General features: G+C 36.0%; 2 protein-coding genes and 2 pseudogenes across 4 annotated transcripts in view; 1 reads left to right on the top strand and 3 right to left on the bottom strand.

Moving 5' to 3' along the window:
* The window catches only part of MSH4 (mutS homolog 4), a 98,157-nt gene extending 76,863 nt beyond the window's left edge, over window positions 1-21,294 (top strand). For all 3 annotated transcript variants that reach the window (XM_025872040.2, XM_073896494.1, XM_073896493.1), the window contains 5 exons: window positions 4,685-4,803; window positions 6,148-6,276; window positions 13,547-13,721; window positions 15,080-15,168; window positions 20,908-21,294. In XM_025872040.2, coding sequence (XP_025727825.2) covers window positions 4,685-4,803; window positions 6,148-6,276; window positions 13,547-13,721; window positions 15,080-15,168; window positions 20,908-21,099 — 704 coding nt within the window. In that variant the 3' untranslated portion in view covers window positions 21,100-21,294. The remainder of the gene's footprint in view (window positions 1-4,684; window positions 4,804-6,147; window positions 6,277-13,546; window positions 13,722-15,079; window positions 15,169-20,907) is intronic.
* Window positions 3,711-4,537, bottom strand: LOC112824249 (chromobox protein homolog 3 pseudogene; annotated as a pseudogene).
* Window positions 8,776-11,126, bottom strand: LOC112824227 (endoplasmic reticulum membrane-associated RNA degradation protein-like; annotated as a pseudogene).
* Window positions 11,989-12,416, bottom strand: LOC112824255 (reactive oxygen species modulator 1-like). Its single transcript, XM_025872060.2, has one exon. The coding sequence runs from the start codon at window positions 12,385-12,387 to the stop codon at window positions 12,148-12,150; it is 240 nt and encodes a 79-aa protein (XP_025727845.1). The 5' UTR covers window positions 12,388-12,416; the 3' UTR covers window positions 11,989-12,147.
* Window positions 21,295-22,659: the final 1,365 nt, after the last annotated feature.

The raw sequence follows: 22,659 nt of genomic DNA, 5'->3' as shown, positions 1-22,659 counted from the left end.
AAGATTTTTCCCAAATTATAACATTGGGGAAAAAAACATCTTTTACTTAATTTAAGGGCTACCAGTAACTCAGACACAGCACTTGATACAGTAACACATATATGTGTTCATACATACACATATAAATGGCTGTCATTGGCCCAACAATGTCATGTATTTCTTGGTGTAAAGGTACAACTTAGCTCTGAAAACTAGGTTTCCTTGAGAACTCTATGAATCAGAAATGACATGATTTGTCCTAATACAGTGGTTCTCAACCAGGGATGATTTTGGTCCCTCCCCCACTGTACTCCTGGCCCCCAAATTTGGCAATATCTGGAGACATTTTTGATTGTCACAACTGAAGGGAGTGTAGAGTCCATAGATGTTGCTGAACATCCTGCAATGCACAAGACATTCTTCCCTCCCCCTGACACATGTAAGAAAGATTATCCAGCCCAAGATGTTAGTGTGGTGGTTGAGAAACCCTGGCCTAATGTAATAAATTGTAAGGAGAATACAGCAATAATAATACTGGTGATACAGTACGGATTTATCCTTACTACTGGGAAAGAAAATCAGAGGTGAATAGTGAAGAGTAAATATTGGGTTTATAGTTGTATTGCAATGAAAGGGATGTCTTAGCTAATTTCCCTCCTTTTATAAAGAAACTGATTCATATGTGATAATTTTATTTCTATTTGAATAGTTATGAGGAGCACTGTCCTTTAAAAAAACAGGCTGTGCAATTGTTGGACATCTGTAATTGTTAGAGCATTCATTATACTGACTTGAAATCTGATTTTCTATAACTTCTATTCATTAGTCCTAATTCTTATATTAATCTCTTTTGATGATAGCCCCTCAAATATTAGAGGAAAATTATTCTACTTCCCATCACTTATTTTAAACCTCTAAAATACCCAAAAGTATATACAGTATCTCATATAATTTGATCATAAAGGAAACAAATTTGAAAGGCGTGGAAATAAAGAACATAGGCTTTGGAGCTAGACCTAGCTTGTCTAGTTACTAGCTCTGTGATCTAAGGCAAATCACTTAACTTCCTTGGTTTTCTTATCTGTAAATGAAAATTCTAATAGTACCTAATTCTAAGAATTGTTGTAAAGATTAAGTGAGAATAATGTATGTAAAATACTATGGATGTAGGGAAAGGTATGAGAAAGAAAGAGACTTTCCAGGCAGAGGTAAGAACATATTCTAAAGCAAAAAAACAAAACAAAAAAAAAACAGTATGATGTGCCCAAGGAAGTACAAGAAGTCCAGATTCCTTTGTAGAGCAAACAGTAGCTGTGAGGAGTGTAGGATATAAAGCTAGAGACTGGGCAAGAGCCAAATCATGAAGGGTCTTAGGTACTCACTGAAGAGATTAAACTTTATCCAGAAATCTGTAGGGAACTATTGAAATTTAAGTAAGAGAATCACATGATTGGATTTGCCTTTCACATAGATCATTCTGGCTGATGTATTGTTGGAAGAGAGCCAGACCAGAAGCAAAATATCAGTGGGGAGCTTCTGTAGTAATTTTTAGACCTAAGAATGTTAGCCTTTTTGGTGGAGGTAAATACAAATGGACTAAGGAGAAAGTATGAACATATACCATGTATGCTATATCCTCTCCTTGGTACTTTCACATTTATTTTCCCATTTAATCCTTCCAGAAATCCTGTGAGAAAGTTGTATTTAAGAGATCTGCTTTTGAGGTGCGATCATTATAATTACTATTGTTATTTATTTATTTATTTTTTATTGTTTTCAATTTTAATTCCGGTATAGATGACATACAGTGCTCTATAAGTTTCAGGTGTACAGTATAGTTATTCAACAATTCTATACACTGCTCAGAGCTCATCATGATAAGTGTGCTCTTAATCCCCTTCACCTATTTTACCCACCCCTTCACCCACCTCCCCTCTGGCAACCACCAATTTGTTCTCTATAGTTAAAAGTCTGTTTCTTGGTTTGTCTCTCTGTCTCTATTGTTATTATTGTTACTTTTATTTTTGTTAGTATTATCCTGACTTTTGCCTTCTTTTCCTGCTAGTCCTTTTTCCTTAGAGATTGATGCTATTCTTCATCCTTATCTTGGTTTTAAATCATGGAATAATCAGGAGTTTGTTTCTTCACTCCCTTTATTTCACCATTTTGTTCTATATGCTTGATACTTTTCCCATTCAACTATTTGTATATTTTTATCCTTTTATGATTTTAGAATGCCTTTTATGTCCCATTCCATATAGAGGTAGTTGCATTAATCAGATTGATTTGCTTTCAAAAGGTGAATATTTTAGATTATTTAGCATGATAAATTCTCAGGCAGAAAAAGTCTCAGGGATGAAAACTCACCTTTAAAAAAAATTAAATGTCTTGCTTTCATTCTAATTCTGGGTATTTCTATACATTTCTAATAACAGATATTTCCTAATACTTCTTTCTGTAACAATTTTATCAACTTGAGCTTCATAATCATTTCCTCCAAATTTTCCTATTTTGAATTTTTTTATATAACTGTATTATTTAACATTTTTGTGAAGTTTATAATCTTTCTAATGTACTTGAATTTATGCTGTCTTACGTTTATACGTGAGAAAGATGAGACTGGGAGAGTCTAATTGCTGCCCAAGGATATATGGTAAGTGACAGAGCTGGGGCCATGTTGTCTAACTGTATATCCAGTGATCTTTCCACTACATAATCCTTAGCTAGGTTAATAAATAATCTGAGTTGGTGAAAAGTGCAAAATATTAGTACTTACATTTTATAAAAGCATTTCAATTTACGTTTTTTTAATATAAAACTATTTATTGACCACTGTTTACCAGTATTTACAATAAAGTAAATAATACAGTTGGATAACATTCTGACTACAAAGTTACTGTTTTTCCTGGTTTCTGCTGAACCAGTAACTCAAATACTGAGAAGACTGAGCCTACATGTCAGGAACGAGTTGGGGTAAAGAAAATACATGCAGGTTAAGAATTTGGATTATAAAAGTCTGTCCACCCATTTATTCCAACAGGTGCTAAATTGCCAACATCTCTAACCATCTGATTATGATTAGGTTTCCATGAACAAAGTCTTAGACATTCCATGAATCATGATCTTTTAGTCAATACAGCACAGAGATTTCAACTTCTTGAAAAGGAATGGTTCACTAGAAGGAACCTTTAAATGTCCATTTAACTAAGTTTTGCTTACCTAATTAAAACACACCAGGACTTGTCTAGTTTTGTCATTTGGGTGGGGAGGTTGTTGGTGGTGATAAAATTTTCCTTTCAGGGATCTTACAAATGAACTTGCATTTATGACTGTAGATATGAATACAGATTCTGATATGGCTGCTTTTAAATTGTCCAATTTAAAAATCTGAAAGGTTAAGGCTTCAGGAAAAACTTCAGTTTAACTTTAAGTGATTTACTTCTTAAGTTGCTTAAAATGATAGCATCCCAGAAACACGGGCTTATCCATGGTTATAAATGCTGTTTTTGTTTTGGTGAATGTTAAAAAACGAAAACCATTTATGTATGTATTTTAAGTATACACACAAAAACCCCCTAAATAAACAAAAAATCCAGAATGGTCCTTAGGCATATAGGAATTAAACACAAATTCTTGACTGAGTAACGACTATGAGATTTCCCCCAGCATTTAGAAAAGGTGTTCTCTAATGCAGGGGGATAATATACCATGGTCTCAAATATTTTTTTTCTGATAAAGGAAGCAACTACAGAAAGCTTTTATTTGTTCAAAGTAACCAGTGCTATAGATGCAAAAAAAAACCCCAACAACTCCCCCAATACTACTTCAAAACAAACATATCGAACTTGATTTTCATTAGAATGTTATTTCTTCACACTAATAAATCAAAAAACAAAGACCCGGATTTTATATATATATATATATATATAAAAAGCAATGCAAACAATTATTGAGCTTCATCTTCTGGACAAGAATGCCAAGTTAGTCTCTCTTCATAAAAAGCAATTACAATCTGAGGACACTTCATATTTGCCTCTTTTGCCAGCACCAAGTCTGCCTCATCTGAATCTTTCCACTTCATGAGAAACATTAATTCTCCACTGCTGTCCTTGGCACCAATTATTCGTTCAGGATCAAGACCTCTGGCAAAGCCTCTTGGTTTATCAGCAGCATCTCTTTTCTTCTTTGATTTGCTATCATCAGATTCACTGTCAGATAAAGATTTTCTTTTTGTACCATCTTTTTCTTTACCAGCTTTTTGAGAATTAAGAAATGCTTCAATTAACTCTGAACAATCTAAATTTTCTTCAGGTTCCCAAGTATTGTCAGCATCTGTAGATCCCTTCCACTTCAGGAAATACTCTACCTTCCCATTCACTACATGTCGGTCCAGTACTTTTTCCACCACAAATTCTTCAGGCTCTGCCTCTTCTACTTTTTTACTCTTTCCATTTTGTTTCTTTCCTATTTTTTGCAATGTAGTTTTATTGGAGGCCATTTTTTATTGCAGACTTGAAGAGATATTATTCACCGCCTCCGAGCTGCTCCGGGTCCCGGGTCCCGGGTCTGCGGCGTCTCTGGCCCTGCGCGCCTCAAGCTCCAGCCACATCCGAGGAGGAGGGGGCTGGGTTGCTGCGCGCCAGGCAGCCGCTGGAGGAGGGGTGGGGGGTGGCACCTCAATTTACGTTTACTTTATATTTTACAGGATCATATGTTCCAGCAGAATATTCTTCCTTTAGAATTGCTGAACAGATATTTACAAGAATCAGTACTGACGATGATATTGAAACAAATTCATCAACATTCATGAAGGAAATGAAAGAGGTACCCAAACTAACGTTTCCTTATGTTAAACATATGTTAAATTCTTCCACTAATGGTCAATTACTATGTATGAAAATATCCTTATTCTAAAACATGCAGATGTGCTTATATTCCTCTACAAGAGCCAGAGGGCAGTCAAAGACAGCTTCTAATTCTGTCTTATGTGGAAATGGAAGAGAAGGTTTTATTGAAAAAAACAGTTTTAAAGAAAAAGCTAGTATTGAACAAAAAACATAATTTCATGTTTTTGTATGGGATATATAAAAGACTGTCAGAAAACAATGACCTGTTCAGGACCATTTTGCATTGTATCTATTGCTCTTATTAGGTTTGATTTTAAAATAATAGATCACTGTGTTAGAATGCTTTTAAAAATCATCCTCTTGTGTGCCCCTTTAGAATTTTCACTTTCTGTAACAAAGTATGTGTCATCACCTTTTTCTGATCTGAGCAAATATCAAATAGACTTGAAGGGCTAAAGGTATTCAGTATAGCTCTTGAGCTATCTTCAGGAGGTAGGAATTAATGGATCACTGTAGAGTTGGATAATTTTCATAAATAGGGGGAGAATAGTTATTATCTGTGCTACTGTATGTGACTTTTACATAATTATTTAGTATGTATTGAGTATCTGTGGGAGAATATAGCAATGTACTAGGTGCTCGAGGTGTATTTTTAAATGGTCCCAGCTCTCAAGAAGCTTAGTCCTATAGAAAGGTAAAAGGCCATAACATTTACTATTGTGTCAGTACATAATGTGGGTGTAATTATAATTTTTGGGAAAGAGGCTAATACTCTTCAGTGGGGAAGGAGGATTTCTGTCAATTAAAGTCTTGGTCTTTGTGGCGCGTGGATTTACATTTATTTGTTTAAATAGGAATCAATGGACTTGGATACTTTTCCCTCATTTTTTTTTCTATGTTTACTGGCTATCTATGTTAAAATAAACTTGAGAAATAGTTTTGAGTATTTTATGACAATTGATTAGTCATTTGTGGAGAAGAAAATGACCATCTTTGTGCATTATTTAAACATTTAATTCATTGCTTAGTTTTATTTCACTGTATCTAAAACATTACTATTTTAGATAATGGTTATTTTCTCTTTGTTGTCTCATACACATATTCATGTGTCTATTTATATACATATCAGCTGTTCTACTGAAATTATTAGTCATGAGAATTTTTAGAAGAAAAGCAATGTGTTAGTTTCTACTCAGCACGATATCTTTATAAAAATACGTTTCGGATGAACTAATAAAGAGACTGGATTTTTCCGCATTTTTTAAAATGGTAATGACAGCTGTTTGGTTACAATAAATAATATTAAAATTATATTTTTCAGATAGCTTATATTCTACATAATGCTAATAACAAATCACTCATATTAATTGATGAACTTGGCAGAGGTACTAATACAGAAGAAGGTATTGGCATTTGTTATGCTGTTTGTGAATATCTGCTGAACTTAAAGGTATTCTTCTCTATTCTTTTAAGTGTATTAATTTTGAGTCCTTTTTTTCTTAAAGATTTATTTGAGAGAGAGAGGGCGAGAGAGAGCTCACACACTCCTGAGCAGAGGAGGGGAAGAGAGGGAAAGGGAGAGGGAGAGGGAGAGAGAAATCTCCTGCAGACTCCCCGCTGAGCACAGAACTGTTATATGGGGCTTGATCTCACAGCTGTGAGATCATGACCCGAGTGGAAACCAAAAGTCCAATGCTCAACTAACTGAGCCACCCAGGCGCCCCTTATGTATCCTTTGTATATTTATCATGACTGGATTTTACAGGTACCTACAAATAGCTCCTTAAACAATTTTAGGTAATAAAAGTGTACCATAGCATTTATATTTTTCTTCATTCATTTCTGATGGAAACAGGAACAGCTAGTATGATAGTCATGATGTAGACAAGGAAAGAAGGAAATCAAGAAATACAAATAATATCAAAAGTAGTCACTTGGCTTTAATTTAATCAAATTAAAAGTCAAAACATGAAAGCATTTCAATAATTGTCTCGACTGATAATAACATTGACTGTGATGTCACAGCATGAAGTGAAAAACTAGGCATCCGAGGTCACTTTATGGAAAATTATTTTACTTACCCGACTAAGATTTCATTCCTTTAAAGAAAACAGGTTTTCACAAATCAAGTAAAACAGACTATGATTTTTGTTCTATTATTAAGCTAATTTGTCAAATATCTCTTTAGATGATCACTCAGAATATTATACAGGTATGAAAAAACTTAAAAATATTTTTCCATATTTAAAGTACCTTGAAATATCCCTAAGATGATGTTCTTTACCTTAAATGACAGTCCATAATTTACTATAAAGAAAGAAAAATCTTATTTTTGTGATAGGTATGTGATAAATCAAAAATAATGTTAAGAGATAACATTAGTCTTTGTAATACTGAACCTATGTCAGTTGATCAGAATTTCTCCTAAAAATAAGATATATATATTACTTGTTAGGATTAAAAGCTAATTAGTATCTGTGATAGTTAATTTTATATGTCAGCCTGACTGGACTACAGAGTACTGGACATTAGGTCAAGCAGTATTTTGGGTGCATCTATGAGGGTTTCTGAATGAGATTTGTATTTGAACTGGTAGACTAAGTAAAGCAGATTGCCCTCCCTAGTGGGGGTGGGTCCCATCCAATCAGTTTTTTTGTTTGTTTGTTTGTTTGTTTGTTTGTTTGTTTTCATGGGCTTGGTAAATATCAGTTCTTTTATTTCCTCTATTGCATTCCAGCTCCAACAAAAGAAGGGTTAAGAGTAATTAATCCTATAAATCATCATATAAATTAGAGTCCAAGGGAGACACTGCCAAAGAACATGTCCCAGGAGCAGAAACACGACATGTGAGAATGGGGGTCTATGCTTGCATGAGAGAATGCTACATCACAGGGGCAGAAGCTTGGTGCTCTGTTTTTACCCAAGAGTTTAGTTTAATAGGGGGTGGTGAGTGTTGAGTTGGCAAAGGGATGTTTGGAATGTGCTGGAATGTCTGTCATCCCACAGCGCTACCCCTTCCCTTTGAGGTCTCCTTGGCACTGTCCTCTGACAGCAGAGAAGCCAGAAACACACATGGTGAATGTGCTTCCTTGGAGGGCTGTGGGCTAGAACCTGCCAGGGAGGTTTGGAAGGTGGAGAAGGGGCCATAATTCACTGTGTGCAGCCAAGCACATACACAGTCCTGGGGTCCAGGACAGCCTCAGAGGGATTCCTGAGAGCTGCTGGCTTTGTTGCTGCCATCTGAGACAGATGTCAGGGCCTTCCCAGATGTTCTAGACAATTGCAGTGGTCCAGTGAGCTCTTGAGAATCACAGACTTTGGCTCTCCGAGCTGGACTGAGGCAGCTGCATCCCTGACCCTCACTCCTCTAGCTCTCCCTGCTCCCATACATAACCCTCCATATCCAGACATGTGCCAGGGCTCCTGCTTTCCTGGCTACACACTGACCAGCAAACCTGCTGCCTGGCACCATGTCTGCCCACCATACCTTCTAGGAGCTGTTCCTCTTCAACTCTGTCCCATGGGATCTAGATCATCCAATCTTATTCTCAGTTTCAGGGATGAGCCCAGACTGATCCAAGCTCTCTCCATGCCCCAGTGGTGGCTCAGGAGTGTATGCCTCCCCAGGCTGGCCAGTGAGTACAGGAGGAGGGTCCTGGCCACAGTGACAGTTTTCAAGAACTTTCTGGGTGACAACCAGGTGAAAATTTCCCCTTCCTCTGGACACTATGTCATGGTGGAGGGACCAAACTGCTGTGGCCACTTGAGGACCCAGCCTGAGGTCCACACAAACTCAGGAACAGCAAATGAGAAGGCTACAGAGAAATGGAACTTGATCCTTTGTCACACAGACCTTGGAATCCACCCTACGTTTGGATTTTCAATTTCCATGTTGGTAAAGCCTATTCAGGCTAGGTTTTTGGATGTAGCCAAAAGCATCTTGACTTATTCATAAGACTCTTTTACTTGTGGATTTCTTGGCTAAATGTATTAACTTTTGTTTCTTCTTCCTAAAAGTCAAATTTTCAACGTGGCTGTCCATGTAAGATTGATAGTTTTGTTCCATTTGTTCTTCTGTTGGCTGATGTAAGCCACCAGGTTCTCTGCGTACTGCAAGAACAACTTTAAGAACTTTAGATACTCATAAGACTTTTTTCCATGAACCACATGAATGTTGACCAATTCCAGTACAATCTGTGATAAAATTGGGTAAAGCACAGGAGACAGAAACTTAATACTACTTCCTTTGCCTGGAACACAACATTCTGTCTACCCATTGCTAGTGTCTCAACTCCATGGAGGCAGCAACCTGGCTGGACATGCGGGTGCAATGTGTGCTGATGTTTCGAAGCATGATGAGCACTTCCAGAATGGTTCTGGGACAGAACAGAGTTAGGATGGGGGTGCCACAGAGTTCACAGATTACCTGGGGCCACTTCTCAGCAGGAAAATTGTCCCAAGTCACTAACAACACAGTGATTCTCAGGTAGGTGGTAATGCAGCTCAAACATGATTTTTTTAAAAAGATGTTATTTATTTATTTGACAGAGAGAGACAGTGAGAGAGGGAACACAAGCAGGGGGAGCGGGAGAGGGAGAAGCAGGCCTCCCGCTGAGCAGGGAGCCCGACACGGGGCTCGATCCCAGGATCCTGAGACCATGACCCAAGCTGAAGGCAGACACTTAATGACTAAGCCACCCAGGTGCCCCATCATATATGATTTTTGTAAAGAGCTGCAAGCATTTGTTTCAGAATTACTTCTAATTTGGCTGCCTCCTCAGCTTCTTCAGTCAAAGGCAGGAGGGACCAAACCCTTATGATGCTCTTCTCACAGCTCAGAAAGTTTTTTTTAAGTTGAGAAACTGGGTGGAAGGGAACACTGTAGCCTTCTGCAAGACCAACCAATGATTTTATTACTGCTTTTTCCTTAACCATTGATAACAGATCTTCGTCAATGAATCTGAGTAAAAGTACAATGGAAAATGCAAGTTACTGATTTGTTGCTTCTTTTGGAAATTTAGATAAGCTGATTTCCCCATGGCTTAAATGATCTCTTATATGGGAAATCTCCTGATGGTTCAGGAAATCCCAAAGAAATTCTATTGCAGGCTCTCCAAGGAAAAGAGGAATTTGATTGATTTTTACCATCATTCAAGTGTTTTGCCAATATTTCTTCACATGTGGTATAAAGAGCTGTTGACTCAACAGTCAAAAGTCTTTGTGGACATTTGTTAATGGCAAAACTCTCCTAAGTCCTGTCTCTAGCTGTGTCAATAACAACATGGCACAGCTGGCAAATCTGTGTGACTTGAACTTGATTAATGCAACTTCTCAGTATAGGAACATGACTTTTAATATAACACTGTATTTCTTCATTACTTCTTCTAATACTGAAAGTACCTCAGAAGTAACAGCAGGAAAAGAGCCAAATCCTCAAGGTTTGTAAGAGCTCTGAAAGGTCGGCGTGCCAATGCAAATTTAGTTTGTTGCAAATAACTCTTCAACAGCTGACCCAGTACTGCTGTCAACAGTATCATCATTGAACAGTAGTTTGGAGGGATTTCTTGAGGGGACACAAACACATGCCATAAGATATTATGTAGATTGAGTCCACATGGAGATCCAGTGAAGACTTTTAGTATGTCTACCACATACTAGCAAGCTCCTTAGATGCAAGCCGATCTCAAAAGAAAGGGGCTTTCCTGGGGTACCTGGGTCATTGAGCATCTGACTTGATTTTGGCTCAGGTCATGATCTTAAGGTCCTGGGGTAGAGCCCCGCATGTGCTTGGGATTCTTTCCCTCTCCCTCTGCCCCTACTCTCCTCCCCCGCACGCCCTGTTGTACGCCCTCTCTCTCTTAAAAATAAAATAAAAGGGGCATTCCTTCCCATCCTGTAAAAATATATTGCCCGAAGTCTGTTCTAGACACGCTGTCAGTTTCATTAAGCTAAAAGAAATATCAGGAGATTGAAGACTTTCCAAAACATCAAATATTTCAGGAAATAACTCTGAAAAAGCTGTCCACTGCAGCGATGGTGTATATTGAATTTCAAACTGCCCCTTGGTCAGAGATAACAAATGTGAGTGGACAGCCTCACACACAGGGCGCAGTAGCCTCGTGCTTCCCCCCGTAATCCAGATTCTGGGCTGATTCTGTGTAAGTCACACAGTCTGTGATTGTCTTCCAGCATACTTCACCCCTCTGAGTTATAGTGCCATTGATATCACAGTTTTCTCTGACTTCAAACCTGAGTTTACAGATCATATCATAGGACTCAGGGAGAAAGACAAGTGGTAATAGGATCCTCTGTTAGCATACTATGTATTTGGGAATTTCAGCCTGGGACCTGGGAGGTAAGGAAACTGGCCCCTGGAACAATCTGGGGATAAATACAGCCCCAAGGAGAGGGAGGGCAAAGGGTGAGTCTTTGGGGTCAGGGTCAGGTGCCCATCTTCTCTAGTTGCTCACTAGGGTCTGGTAGGGCTGACCTGCTTCTGCAGTGACGCAGTCACAGTGGAGGCTCAGGAATGGTGTCCTAGAGCCCACATCAGGGCATGCCTTCCAGCACACCGCCAGGGCTGCCAGAAGAGTGTGCCCAATGCTGCGCCTCCTCCAGCTCTTACTGTAGTGGGCCTGAGCACACCAGGAGCGTGCTCACATGTGCATAGGCACCCTGGCTCCCATCTGCTCTACCTCCATGACTTCCAGCTCCTCCCATTCAATCAGCTTTGAGTGGGACCCAGTTGAATACCTGAATAGAACAAAAAAGCTGCCCCCACTGGGAGTGAGAGGGTTACTTCCTTCAACCTAGAATCATTTTTCCTGCCTTTGGACTAGAATTGAAACATCAGCTCTTTTTGGATCTTGAGCCTGCCAGCATTTGGACTGGAATGACAACATTTGCTCTCCTGGTTCCCAGGCCTTTAGACTCAGACTGGAACTACAGCATCAGCTCTCCTGGGTCTCCAGCTTGCTGATTGCAGACCTGGGGATTCTTCAATCTCCATAATCATATGAGCCAATTCCTAATAATAAATCAAGTTCTCTCTCTCTCTCTTTCTCTACACACACATACACACACCCAATTCTATTTCCCTGGAGAAGCCTGACTATTACAGATTTTGGTATTGAGAGTGGTTCTAGAGCAACAGAATTTTAAGGATGAGTTTTCTGAATTGGTTCTGGGGTTTCTGGAATTGACTCTTTGATTAGATTTATTTTATTTTGTTTTTATTATTTAACTCAAAGACTGGTTTTATTATAGTAAATGGGCTGGGACTGATGGGAAGGGTAGATGTAGTGGGGAACCATGGCCCTGATTAGTATTGGATGCCCATCCTGATGGCCACGAATATGTTAAAGATGCCACCACTCTGCATCATGGTTTTCCTGATGCCACCCATCAGCTCCCAACACCACATTCCAATCCTGAGACAGGAAAAAGTACCCAAGAGCATCCCAGCTGCCATGCCCACTGCATAGCCCATCATGAAGCCCATCTTCACGTGGTTGAAGCAGCTTGGCTGGGACTGTCTGTATGGCCCCACAGCCACTGGCATCCTCTCAGCATTCAAGTCCCTGCACCATGGTGCCCCCACCTCACCTCTAATATGATTAGTTTTAAAGATACTAACAACTCTATTTCTAGTAGTGAAGAGTAATAGGTTGGTTTGATACATAAATTTTGAGGACATTAATGTTTATGAACATGGTCCTTAGCTTCTAAATAGTTTACTGGACTTCTAAATATTTTTCTGTTACTTTATAAATTTGGTTTTATACCCCTTTTGATTTATTGAGTAAGTAGTTGAGTTTTTTTCATTTTTCTGTCCTGTACCTCTTCCCATCCCCCTTACATGGTTGATGCCATTTGCCAGCCCAAATATTTTCTATTTAATGTCTTAACATTTTATTTTTCCATTAATCACATATTTATACTTTTTCCTGGTAATATCTTAAGAACATAACCAATTATTCAAATCTCTGTCTAGCTTAGTAACTCACAACTGGAAACCACGTGCTGGTCATAAGTCACTAGAACCATTTGCATCAATATAACCTAAAATACTTCTAGAAAATGGAGTTTCCTGGCACTCCACATTACAACTACTGATTGAGAATTTTGGGGGTCTACGTACCAAGAATTTGCATCTTTAACAAGCTCCCCAGGGGATTACTAAAGTTTGAGAATCATTGTTCTAAACATTATTCTCCATCTTTTCTTTCTTCCCTTTAAGTACCTAACCCAAACACAAGGCAAATCTAAAAACTAAAATCCTTTGTGATTTCGAATACCTAAGACAAACCATTGATTCCACTTTCCAAAAAATAGTTATATGGAGGGAAGCTGCTTTTAAAGTAAAATTTTTTTAAAAGCTGAGGGAATTGTTATGATTTTGTTTGTAGATTACTTTTCTAATAAATGATTACCTCATTTAACAGCTTTATTTCTGGTAAACCTCATCTTTTGAATATCTTCAGATTTTTTTTAAGATTTTATTTTTAAATTTGTTCTCTTTCCTATAATGTAACATACATGTGATGTGTAAACTAATAAACATGTTTCTTTCATTGAATATAAATTTGCAAAACATTTTGAAATGAATTGACCATTATTAGTTTCATTCCTACACCTCTGCCAAGCTACTTGGGAAATCAAACTAAAATTTTTTTCTAGTTCATTTTAAAAATACTGACATTCATTATTATATATTCTAGGCATTTACACTGTTTGCTACACATTTCCTGGAACTATGTCATATAGAGGTCCTGTATCCTAATGTAGAAAACATGCATTTTGAAGTTCAGCATGTAAAGAATACTTCAAGAAATAAAGAAGCAATCTTGTATACCTACAAAATTTGTAAGGGACTCACAGAAGAAAAAAATTATGGTATTGCATATGGAAATTATATCTATATAATATCTATTGAAACACTACATAGTCTCATAATTCTTCTCCCCTTTACTTGGCTGTCAATCTAAACAGCTTTTCCTGTCAAAGAATTCTTTTGAGTGCTTATGCTCTAAGACTGTATTTTCTATGTCAAGCTCACATTTTACGTATATTAAGCTTATATTTAAAGTTATATCAATCAGTACTTATGTAGAATTACAACACATGAAAGTGCCAGAAGCATTAGTTTCTATTCTTAGAAAAATGTAATTTAGCTTATATTTGCAAGTTATAAATGAATTGAAAATTGTATATTTCTTACATACTTTTTCAGTAACATCTATTTTCTTCAGATGCAGGGAACTTCATAATCTAAAGTCTTAAAAGGGAATGTATTATCAAACCATATGATACTTGTAAACTTGATTAGATATTTTCTATCTAAATCATTATGTGACATTATAAAATCTCGTGAATTCAGAAATTTTTAATTGATCTATACATATAAGTTCCTAAAATTATTTTAGCTATGAATGTGACCCTTTGAGGGGGGGAAAGCATCTTTGTTTTGCTATTTGAAATGAGAAATCAACTGCATAACTTAATTTGTATCAGATATTTAATTTTTATAAGCTTTAATTTCATCTAGTAAATGGGGATAATTTTCCATATATGTAGGGATTATGAAGATTAAATGAATTATCAAGTATGAACTGTTTAATATAGTACCTACCAATTAGTAACTTCTCAGTAAATGTGTTAGTGTTGTTCTATTGCCTCTAAAATAGTACATACAATAAACTATTAGCACACAGTGGAAAGCCTATGTGGCATTTATACAACAAAATTAGGCTCAGGGGAGAATACTAGATAGTACTTTGAATTTGCATGAGCAATAGTCATCTATAGTTATATCTTGTGAGGTGATCTACTAGACAGATGAACATTCAGCTGTACGGTTATCTCTGTGACTAGGGTTATCTCTCCTCCCTTGCAAAGCTCATATTCTTTGACCTTCTATTAACCAACTGCATTTGTAGTTGGAATTTCATTGTTATTATTAAGTTTTCTAGTTACCCCTTTTCTTTTCCCTATCATGTTTTCCTGACTGTCTCAGATGTATCTTGAGAGCTAATTGATATTCTAATTTGTCATATGTCTTGGACAAGTAATTAAATCTTATAATTGGTAAATTGTCATCCAGAACTTTGGAAAACTTAATTTTGAGAATTGCTAAGTTGTTCAGAAATGCCTGTAGAATAGAAGTCTAAATCTGTGAAGAAAGGATTATTACTGCTTAAAATAAACATAATACCTGCTATAACAACATTGAAGCCCCATTGTATTAATTTTAGGATTAAAAGCTGCAGAAGTGTCATCACTCCCACCATCAATTGTCTTGGATGCCAAAGAAATCACAACTCAAATTACCAGACAAATTTTGGTAAGAAATTTCTTAGCAATAAGAATTGGTTTTCCAATTCAAGAAAATACTTTTAATGTACATTTTTATAATGGTGTTATATCTAAGTATATAATAATATTAATAATTAAAACATTTAAATAAAAACCTAATTCTAAATAAGGCAAATCTTTTTTTATTTTTCACAATTTTTTTGGTTTGGTCTATTTCAACCTTTCCCAACAAATCAACTAATAAGATAGTAGACAAAGGTTAAACAGTTCCGTTCCTATAATACTTATGCTACACTAACTTTATGATGAGAAAATAAGTCTATATAAAGTAAGCATTACAAATAAAAATCACATATTGCCTGGGTGGCTCAGTCAGTTAAGTGTCTGACTCTTGATTTTGATTTAGGTTGTGATTTCAGGGTCGTGAGATCAAGCCCCGAGTTGGGCTCTATGCTCTGTGCTGGGTATAGAGCCTGCTTAAGATTCTCTCTCTTCCTCTCCCCCCAACCCCACTCATGTTTGTTCTCTCTAAAAAATAAATAAAAATGCAAAAATTACTATGCAGCACACTTTCATATCTTTTAAAATAGTTTTTAAAACTCTTATCCATTATCATATATAAGCCTCATAACTCTTCATGAAGTAGTTAGGTCTTTCTAATATAAGATTAATAATAAAGCTGTTATTTTTACTCTGTTTTTACAGCTGAGGTTCACAGAGGTTAAGTGTTTTGCTAGGAAGCAGTAGATTTATCTCTGAACTCATGTTGATTCAAAATTTGGAAGTCTTTTTTTAATATAAGGTTGCTTTATGTTTTAAGAACACAGTGTGTTCAGTAAACTAAGCTAGGTGCATTATGAAATTTTCTTCAGAGTAATGGTTTCCTTTGTCTTTCCCTCTTTCTTAACCTGCTTTTAATTTTTATTGTATCCCTTCAGTCTCTTGAGCTTCTAGACTATATGACTTTACTTGCCTAATCCTCCATTTGAATCTCTTCAACAATTTTGGCTGTGTCGTGCTTCTGAAGATTCTCTCATTACCTAGTTCCTCAGACTTCATCTTGCCAAATTCCAATTATGGCAAGCCTTCTCCAGTTGCCTTCCAGGCTTTGGCTTTCCTAATAATGATTCTCAAAATATATTCAAGACAAGCTAATCTTATCTACTGTCAATTCATATATTCTACCTTTAGTCAAATATTTTACTGGATAGTTTTTTCCCCTTTTATTGATCTGTATAGTTTCTTTAACTCTTTCAAAACATTTCTACTCTTCCTAAACCCTCAATGTCCTCACTCTACAGAAAATTCACTTCCTATATTTTTTGAGAGACTTGAGGTTATCATGATGAATCCTTGAACTTTTTCTCCTTAAAAACTCTATTTTGGGATTTCTGTTTTTCACTCAGTTCTCTTCCTTTCTATCTCAGAGGAAGAGATTACCTTTCAACTTATTTGTGGTTAACTTTTCTACCTTCTTTCCATCTCCAATAAGATATAACTTCATAAGTTTCCTTTCTTCTCTCTCTCTTTTTTTCTCTCTTTTTTAAAAGATTTTATTTTTTAAATAAACTCTACACCCAACATGGTGCTCGAACTCACAACCCTGAGGGCAAGAGTCACATGTTCTACTGACTGAGCCAGTCAGGTGCTCCATTTTTTTTCAGATTTTTTTTAAAGTAATTTCTATACTGAACGTGGGGCTTGAGCTTACAACCCTGAGATCAAGAGTCATATGCTCTACCAACTGAGCCAGCCAGGCACCCCTTGTTCCCATTCTTCTCTTTGCATCCTTAGTGTTTATTCACTGGCTTTTCTTTTTCCTATGAATATGCTTAGGTTTTTCCTAAGAAATCCTTCTTTATTTCCTTACTTCTCAAAAGATATTTCTCTCTCTCTTTTTTTTTTTACTGCCAACTTCTTAAGAGTAGTAACTACTTCTTCCATTTTCCACTTGCAAACTAGATCTTGTCATCATGCCACTGAAACTTTCTTTGTAAAATACCAACTAATGATAAACTCTTATGACCTCTTTTTCACTTCTCATCTTCCCTGGTCTCTCCGTGGTATTTGATACTACCCTTCTTTAGCATTTCATAATTCTTCCCTGTCTTGGCTACTGTGAAATTGTCCTCACCTGGATGTCTTCATTTTCCTACCTCTGATTACCCTTTTTTTTCTTTCTTTACCAGTGCTTTTTTTTTTCAAATTTGTATTTAAATTCTAGTTAATTATACAGTTCAATATTGGTTTCAGGAGTAGAATTCAGTGATTCATCACTTAGATACAATACCCAGTGCTCATTATAACAAGCACCCTCCTAATACCCATCACCCATCTAGCCCACCGCCCCCACCTCCCTCAATCAGCTGTCAGTTTGTACTCTATTGTGACTAGTCTCTTATGGTTTGTTTCCTTCTCTTTTTTTCCCCTCCCTCCCATATATTCATTTGTTTTGTTTCTTTAATTCCACATATGAGTGAAATCGTATGGTATTTGTCTTTCTCTGACTGATTTAATCCATCCATCCATCTTGCAAATGGCAAGATTTCATTCTTGGCTGAGTAATATTCCATTGTATATATATATACCAATTCTTCTTTATCCATTCTTCTGTTGATGGACATATGGGCTCTTTCCATAGTTGGCTATTATTGATAATGCATGTAGCCCTTCGAATCTGTGTTTTTGTATCCCTTGGGTAAATACCTAGTAGTGTAATTGCTGGGTCATAGGGTACTTCTATTTTTAACTTTTTGAGGAACCTCCATACTGTTTCTAGAGTGGCTGCACCAGTTTGCATTTCCACCAACAGTGCAAGAGGATTCCCTTTTCTCTGCATCCTTGCCAACATCTGTTGTTTCCTGTGTTGTTAATTTTAGCCATTCTGACTGGTGTGAGGTGGTATCTCATTGTGGTTTTGATTTGTATTTCCCTGATGATGAGTGATGTTGAGCATCTTTTCATGTGTCTGTTAGCCATCTGGTTGTCTTCTTTGGAGAAATGTCTATTCATGTCTTCTGCCCAATTCTTAACTGGATTATTTGTTTTTCTGGTGTTGAGTTTAGTAAGTTCTTTATAGATTTTGGATGTTGACCTATTATCAGATATGTCATTGGCAAATATCTTCTCCCATTCTGTAGGCTGCCTTTTAGTTTTGTTGATTGTTTCCTTGGCTGTGCAGAAGCTTTTTATCCTAATGAAGTCCCAGTAGCTCATTTTTGCCTTTGTTTCCCTTGCCTTTGAAGACATGTCTAGCAAGAAGTTGCTGCAGCCCAGGTCAAAGAGACTGCTGCCTGTGTTCTTCTCTAGGATTTTGATGGTTTCCTGTTTCACATTTAGGTCTTTCATCCATTTTGAATTTATTTTTGTGTATTTGACCAGTGCTTTCTATCATTCCCACTTATTAAATGAAAGTTTTCCTAAGATTTTGCCCTTCCTTCTGTGTTTAGAACTATATTCTTGGTGAGCTCATCCTTTCCTTAGCTTCCCTTTTCACTTCTTTTTGACCTTGAATCTGTATATTTTTCTCCATATTTCTTCTTGAAATCTCAACTTACGTTTTCACTCTTTCATAGGACCAAAATTAATCATATGAAAAATCTCATTTCTTTGCTTCCAAATTTCCCAGTGACCCATTAGAATAATCTTTGAATCCTTCTTAATCACCTGTCATTAGGACTATGCAGTAGATTCACTCTCTTTTTCAATCCATCCTACCTACATCTACCAGATTGTCTTTTTTTTTTTGGCATTGTTTACTTTTTTTTATTATGTTATGTTAATCACCATACATTACATCATTAGTTTTTGATGTAGTGTTCCATGATTCACTGTTTGCATATAACACCCAGTGCTCCATTCAATACGTTCCCTCTTTAATACCCATCACCAGGCTAACCCATCCTCCACCCCCCTCCCCTCTAGAACTCTCAGTTTGTTTCTCAGAGTCCATACTCTCTCATGGTTCATCTCCCCCTCCAATTTCCCCCCCTTCATTTCTCCCTTCCTACTATCTTCTTCTTCTTTTTTTTTTAACATATAATGTATTATTTGTTTCAGAGGTACAGGTCTGTGATTCAACAGTCTTACACAATTCACAGCGCTCACCAGATTGTCTCTTAAGCGTAACTTTTATCATGTTTCCCTGTTCAGAAACTTTTGGTTGTTTCTTACCAAATTAAAGTGAAACTCCTTACCCTACTGTTAAACATTTTCTATGATTATTTCTCAAAATACAGTCTTAGAATTACCTACATTAGAATCACCTGTGATATCAGGGCCCATCCTAGATTTTTGAAGATTTCCTATGGCTTAGGAATTTACATTTTTAACCAGTCTTCTGATGATTCTTAAACACACTGAAATTTGTTAACTGCTGCTTTATGGTCTTCCTTTGTTTATTACCCCAACCTTAGATAACATTTCTCAATTTAACTAAAACCTACATTTCTGCCACATTGAATTACTAGTCATTTCATCATTTTGACCTGTGTACCAGGATTTCTAATGTGTCTGCTCTAGCTGTTTCCTCCATCCAGAATGCCCTTACTTCTGTGTTCTTCTATCCATCAAGAGTCATTTCAAATATTCCATCCTACTTATGCTTTTCTTGACCTGAGCTGGAAATGAGTTCTCCTTCCTCTGAATTTTGAATCTCTCTCATGAGACTTATCATAATTACCTAAATCAGTTGCTTATGAATATGTCTCTTTCAGTATAATATGTCTCTTTCATTGAGCCTCTTGAGTTCCATTGTCATGTCAGGTAGACATTTTTGTATCCCCCTTAGACATAAACACAAGGTTTGGGGCCTGAATATAGATGATAATAGATATTCAGTGTTTATTATTTAGATAATAAACTGATAGTTGATCATTCAATGTATCAAATAGGTGAATACATGATAATCTTAATTTACCTCATGGAGTTGGATTCATTTTTCTTACAGTGAAAGAAGAAAAATATCTTGAATTGCTTTCTATTGAGAAAGAGATAGAGGGATTTTATTTCCCTTAGTAAAGGGAAATTCACTGACTTTACATTAACAGTTAAGATCAAAAATGCTAATTCTTCTATCTAGCTCGGGAAATGAGGTGGATGAAGAATTTTCCAGCTGTACTCCCATCCCTGAAGTACTATTCAAAGACTGAATATCTAAAGGCCTTCTAAAATATTGGAAAATTCCTGTTTTAAACATTGTTTCTTGGGTATCCTAACTATAGATTGTTAAGAATTGGCATAATTTCAAGTAGCTATTTATGGCACTTATTTTCAAAATGTAATTTACTCCTCAGGCAATGTATGTCTTAGACTCTAGCAGTTTCTATATATGAAATCTCTTGAGAGACAAGCAATTTACTGTTGACCCATTCTGTCTACCAGTTTATCTATTGGGGAATTAAAGTAGGAGATAGCAGAGTAGTACTCTGGGTGACATTTAAAATGAATACTGCATAGCAATGATCGATTATGTTGAGTGAGAAATTTACCTTTTAGCAGATTCTTTTTCATTGAAAAGTGATTTTCAAGAATATAAGAATCTGTCATAAAGTAGTAAATACTCATGGAAAGTTTTATTCTTTCAAAACAATATTTCTTTATATTTTCTGGTACATTCTTTGCTAGTTGAATGGAACTGACTTATCCAAGGGAATTAGTTACCTTTGGGTTCTGTATTTCTATGAAAAGAAAGAGAAAATTGCCAAAATTTTAAAACAAAGTCATAGTAATCATATTTTAATTTTTATCTATATTTTTTCAATAACAGCAAAACCAAAGGAGTACCCCTGAGATGGAAAGACAGAGAGCTGTGTACCATCTAGCTACTAGGCTTGTTCAAACTGCTCGAAACTCTAAATTGGATCCAGACAGTTTACGAATGTATTTAAGTAATCTCAAAAAGAAGTATGAAACAGATTTTTCCAGGGCTGAACAAGTTTCAGGAAAGACTGAAGAATAATAATTCACATCATGTACTAATAAAATAATGTATCTTAATATGGGGAAACTAGAATTCATTTTTCCTAAGAGCAAAAGAAAATATTTGCTAAATTTTATGTCTTAATGGAAAATTGCATTATACTAACCTCAGAATTATCATCTATATATTGTCTATAAGAAAATATTTGTTACCTTAACATATGAAAACCATTGAAAGGACTGTTTTTTATGTTAGAAAAATGTTAATATAACATTACAGTTTTTTCTCATTTATGAAAATTCATGTTATTAAGTCTTAGGTGTATTTATACTTACAAGTTATGGTTTAAAATGTTATTGTAAATACCTTAGTTTGTGGGAATAAAAGCCTTTTTTTTCCAGCCTGGAAACTTATGTGAGTTCTTTTACACTCTCTTCTGAAGCAATAAGACCCTATGACTTAATAGTTACTTAGTACCCCAAATTCCAACACTGGATGCTTATGGAGTTTGTTAGAATGATACTGGAAATTTTAAAGTATTTTTTTGACATTGAGTATACTTCTAAAGGGTGAAAATAAACAAATAGATATTTTGTAATGCAGAGAATGTTTTTGGAAGGGGGAGTTGCCATCACCTACCCTTTCAGTTTTCCAAATTTTCTTTTCTACTCACCAACCTCTTTTCCAATTTGCATTTTTGGCCATCTTTTTTAGGTGAGTAACCAAAGCAGCAGAAAGGTATATTAATTGATTTGCCTCAGGGAGCATTTTATAGAACTGTTTCCGTAGGCATGTGGCTTACACCATCATTTCAGAATTTACCCGAAGGTCATTCCTGTTTCATAAATGGACAAAAAAAAAAGGAAGACAATCAATTGGTCATTACCTGTAAAGAGCAGGGCTGTTGTCTTCTCCAAACCGTATTTCTACAATTCCATCTTACATAATCTCAGCACAAAGGCCCAAGAAGGGGAAGTTATTCTTTTCTTGGACAATTAAGTATCTGGAACTCAGGGTATACATTCAATAAACTGTAGAATTCATAGTAATTTGGCCAAAAAAATATATTCACAGACTGGTTAGGGCTCTATTTTTTGTTAATGTATGCATATTTTATAAAATCCAATCTTTTTTACTTTTTTAAATTCTTAGTAGATATATTGGAAAAGTTATAATTTGAATGACATACATACTTTTATAAATGTCAATGTAAATTAGTGTTCATATTTTAGTTTGATACATATTAAACATCCCATTAGACTACTTACATTCCCTGTTGTCATGTTTTAGAAAGAGAGCACCACAATATTTGACCATTAGCCATTTTTTTAATTCACAGGCTTTGAAATGAATTATATTTATGTAGGCATTCCTAAGAGCAGTTAGATAATTTAGGTTTGCAGCAAATTTCTAAAAGGAACTGAGGATGAAAAGGGCGTGGCAGATTGTTTGGGAAGAAAAGGGAAGGAGCAATAAAAGGCAGAAGGGGAGTATGCAGTGGGAGAAAAACAGGCAAGCAGAGATAAGTGCAAAGTATTAAATATGTAGAATATCATTTCCTTAAATATATTAATTTCCCTTTAGGTTTAATCCTAATAT

Source organism: Callorhinus ursinus, unplaced genomic scaffold, assembly GCF_003265705.2.
Source record: "Callorhinus ursinus isolate GAN/ISIS: 27379988/994484 unplaced genomic scaffold, GSC_fseal_2.0 scaffold9, whole genome shotgun sequence".
NCBI lineage: Eukaryota > Metazoa > Chordata > Mammalia > Carnivora > Otariidae > Callorhinus > Callorhinus ursinus.
This window is presented reverse-complemented; position numbering and strand designations above follow the sequence as displayed.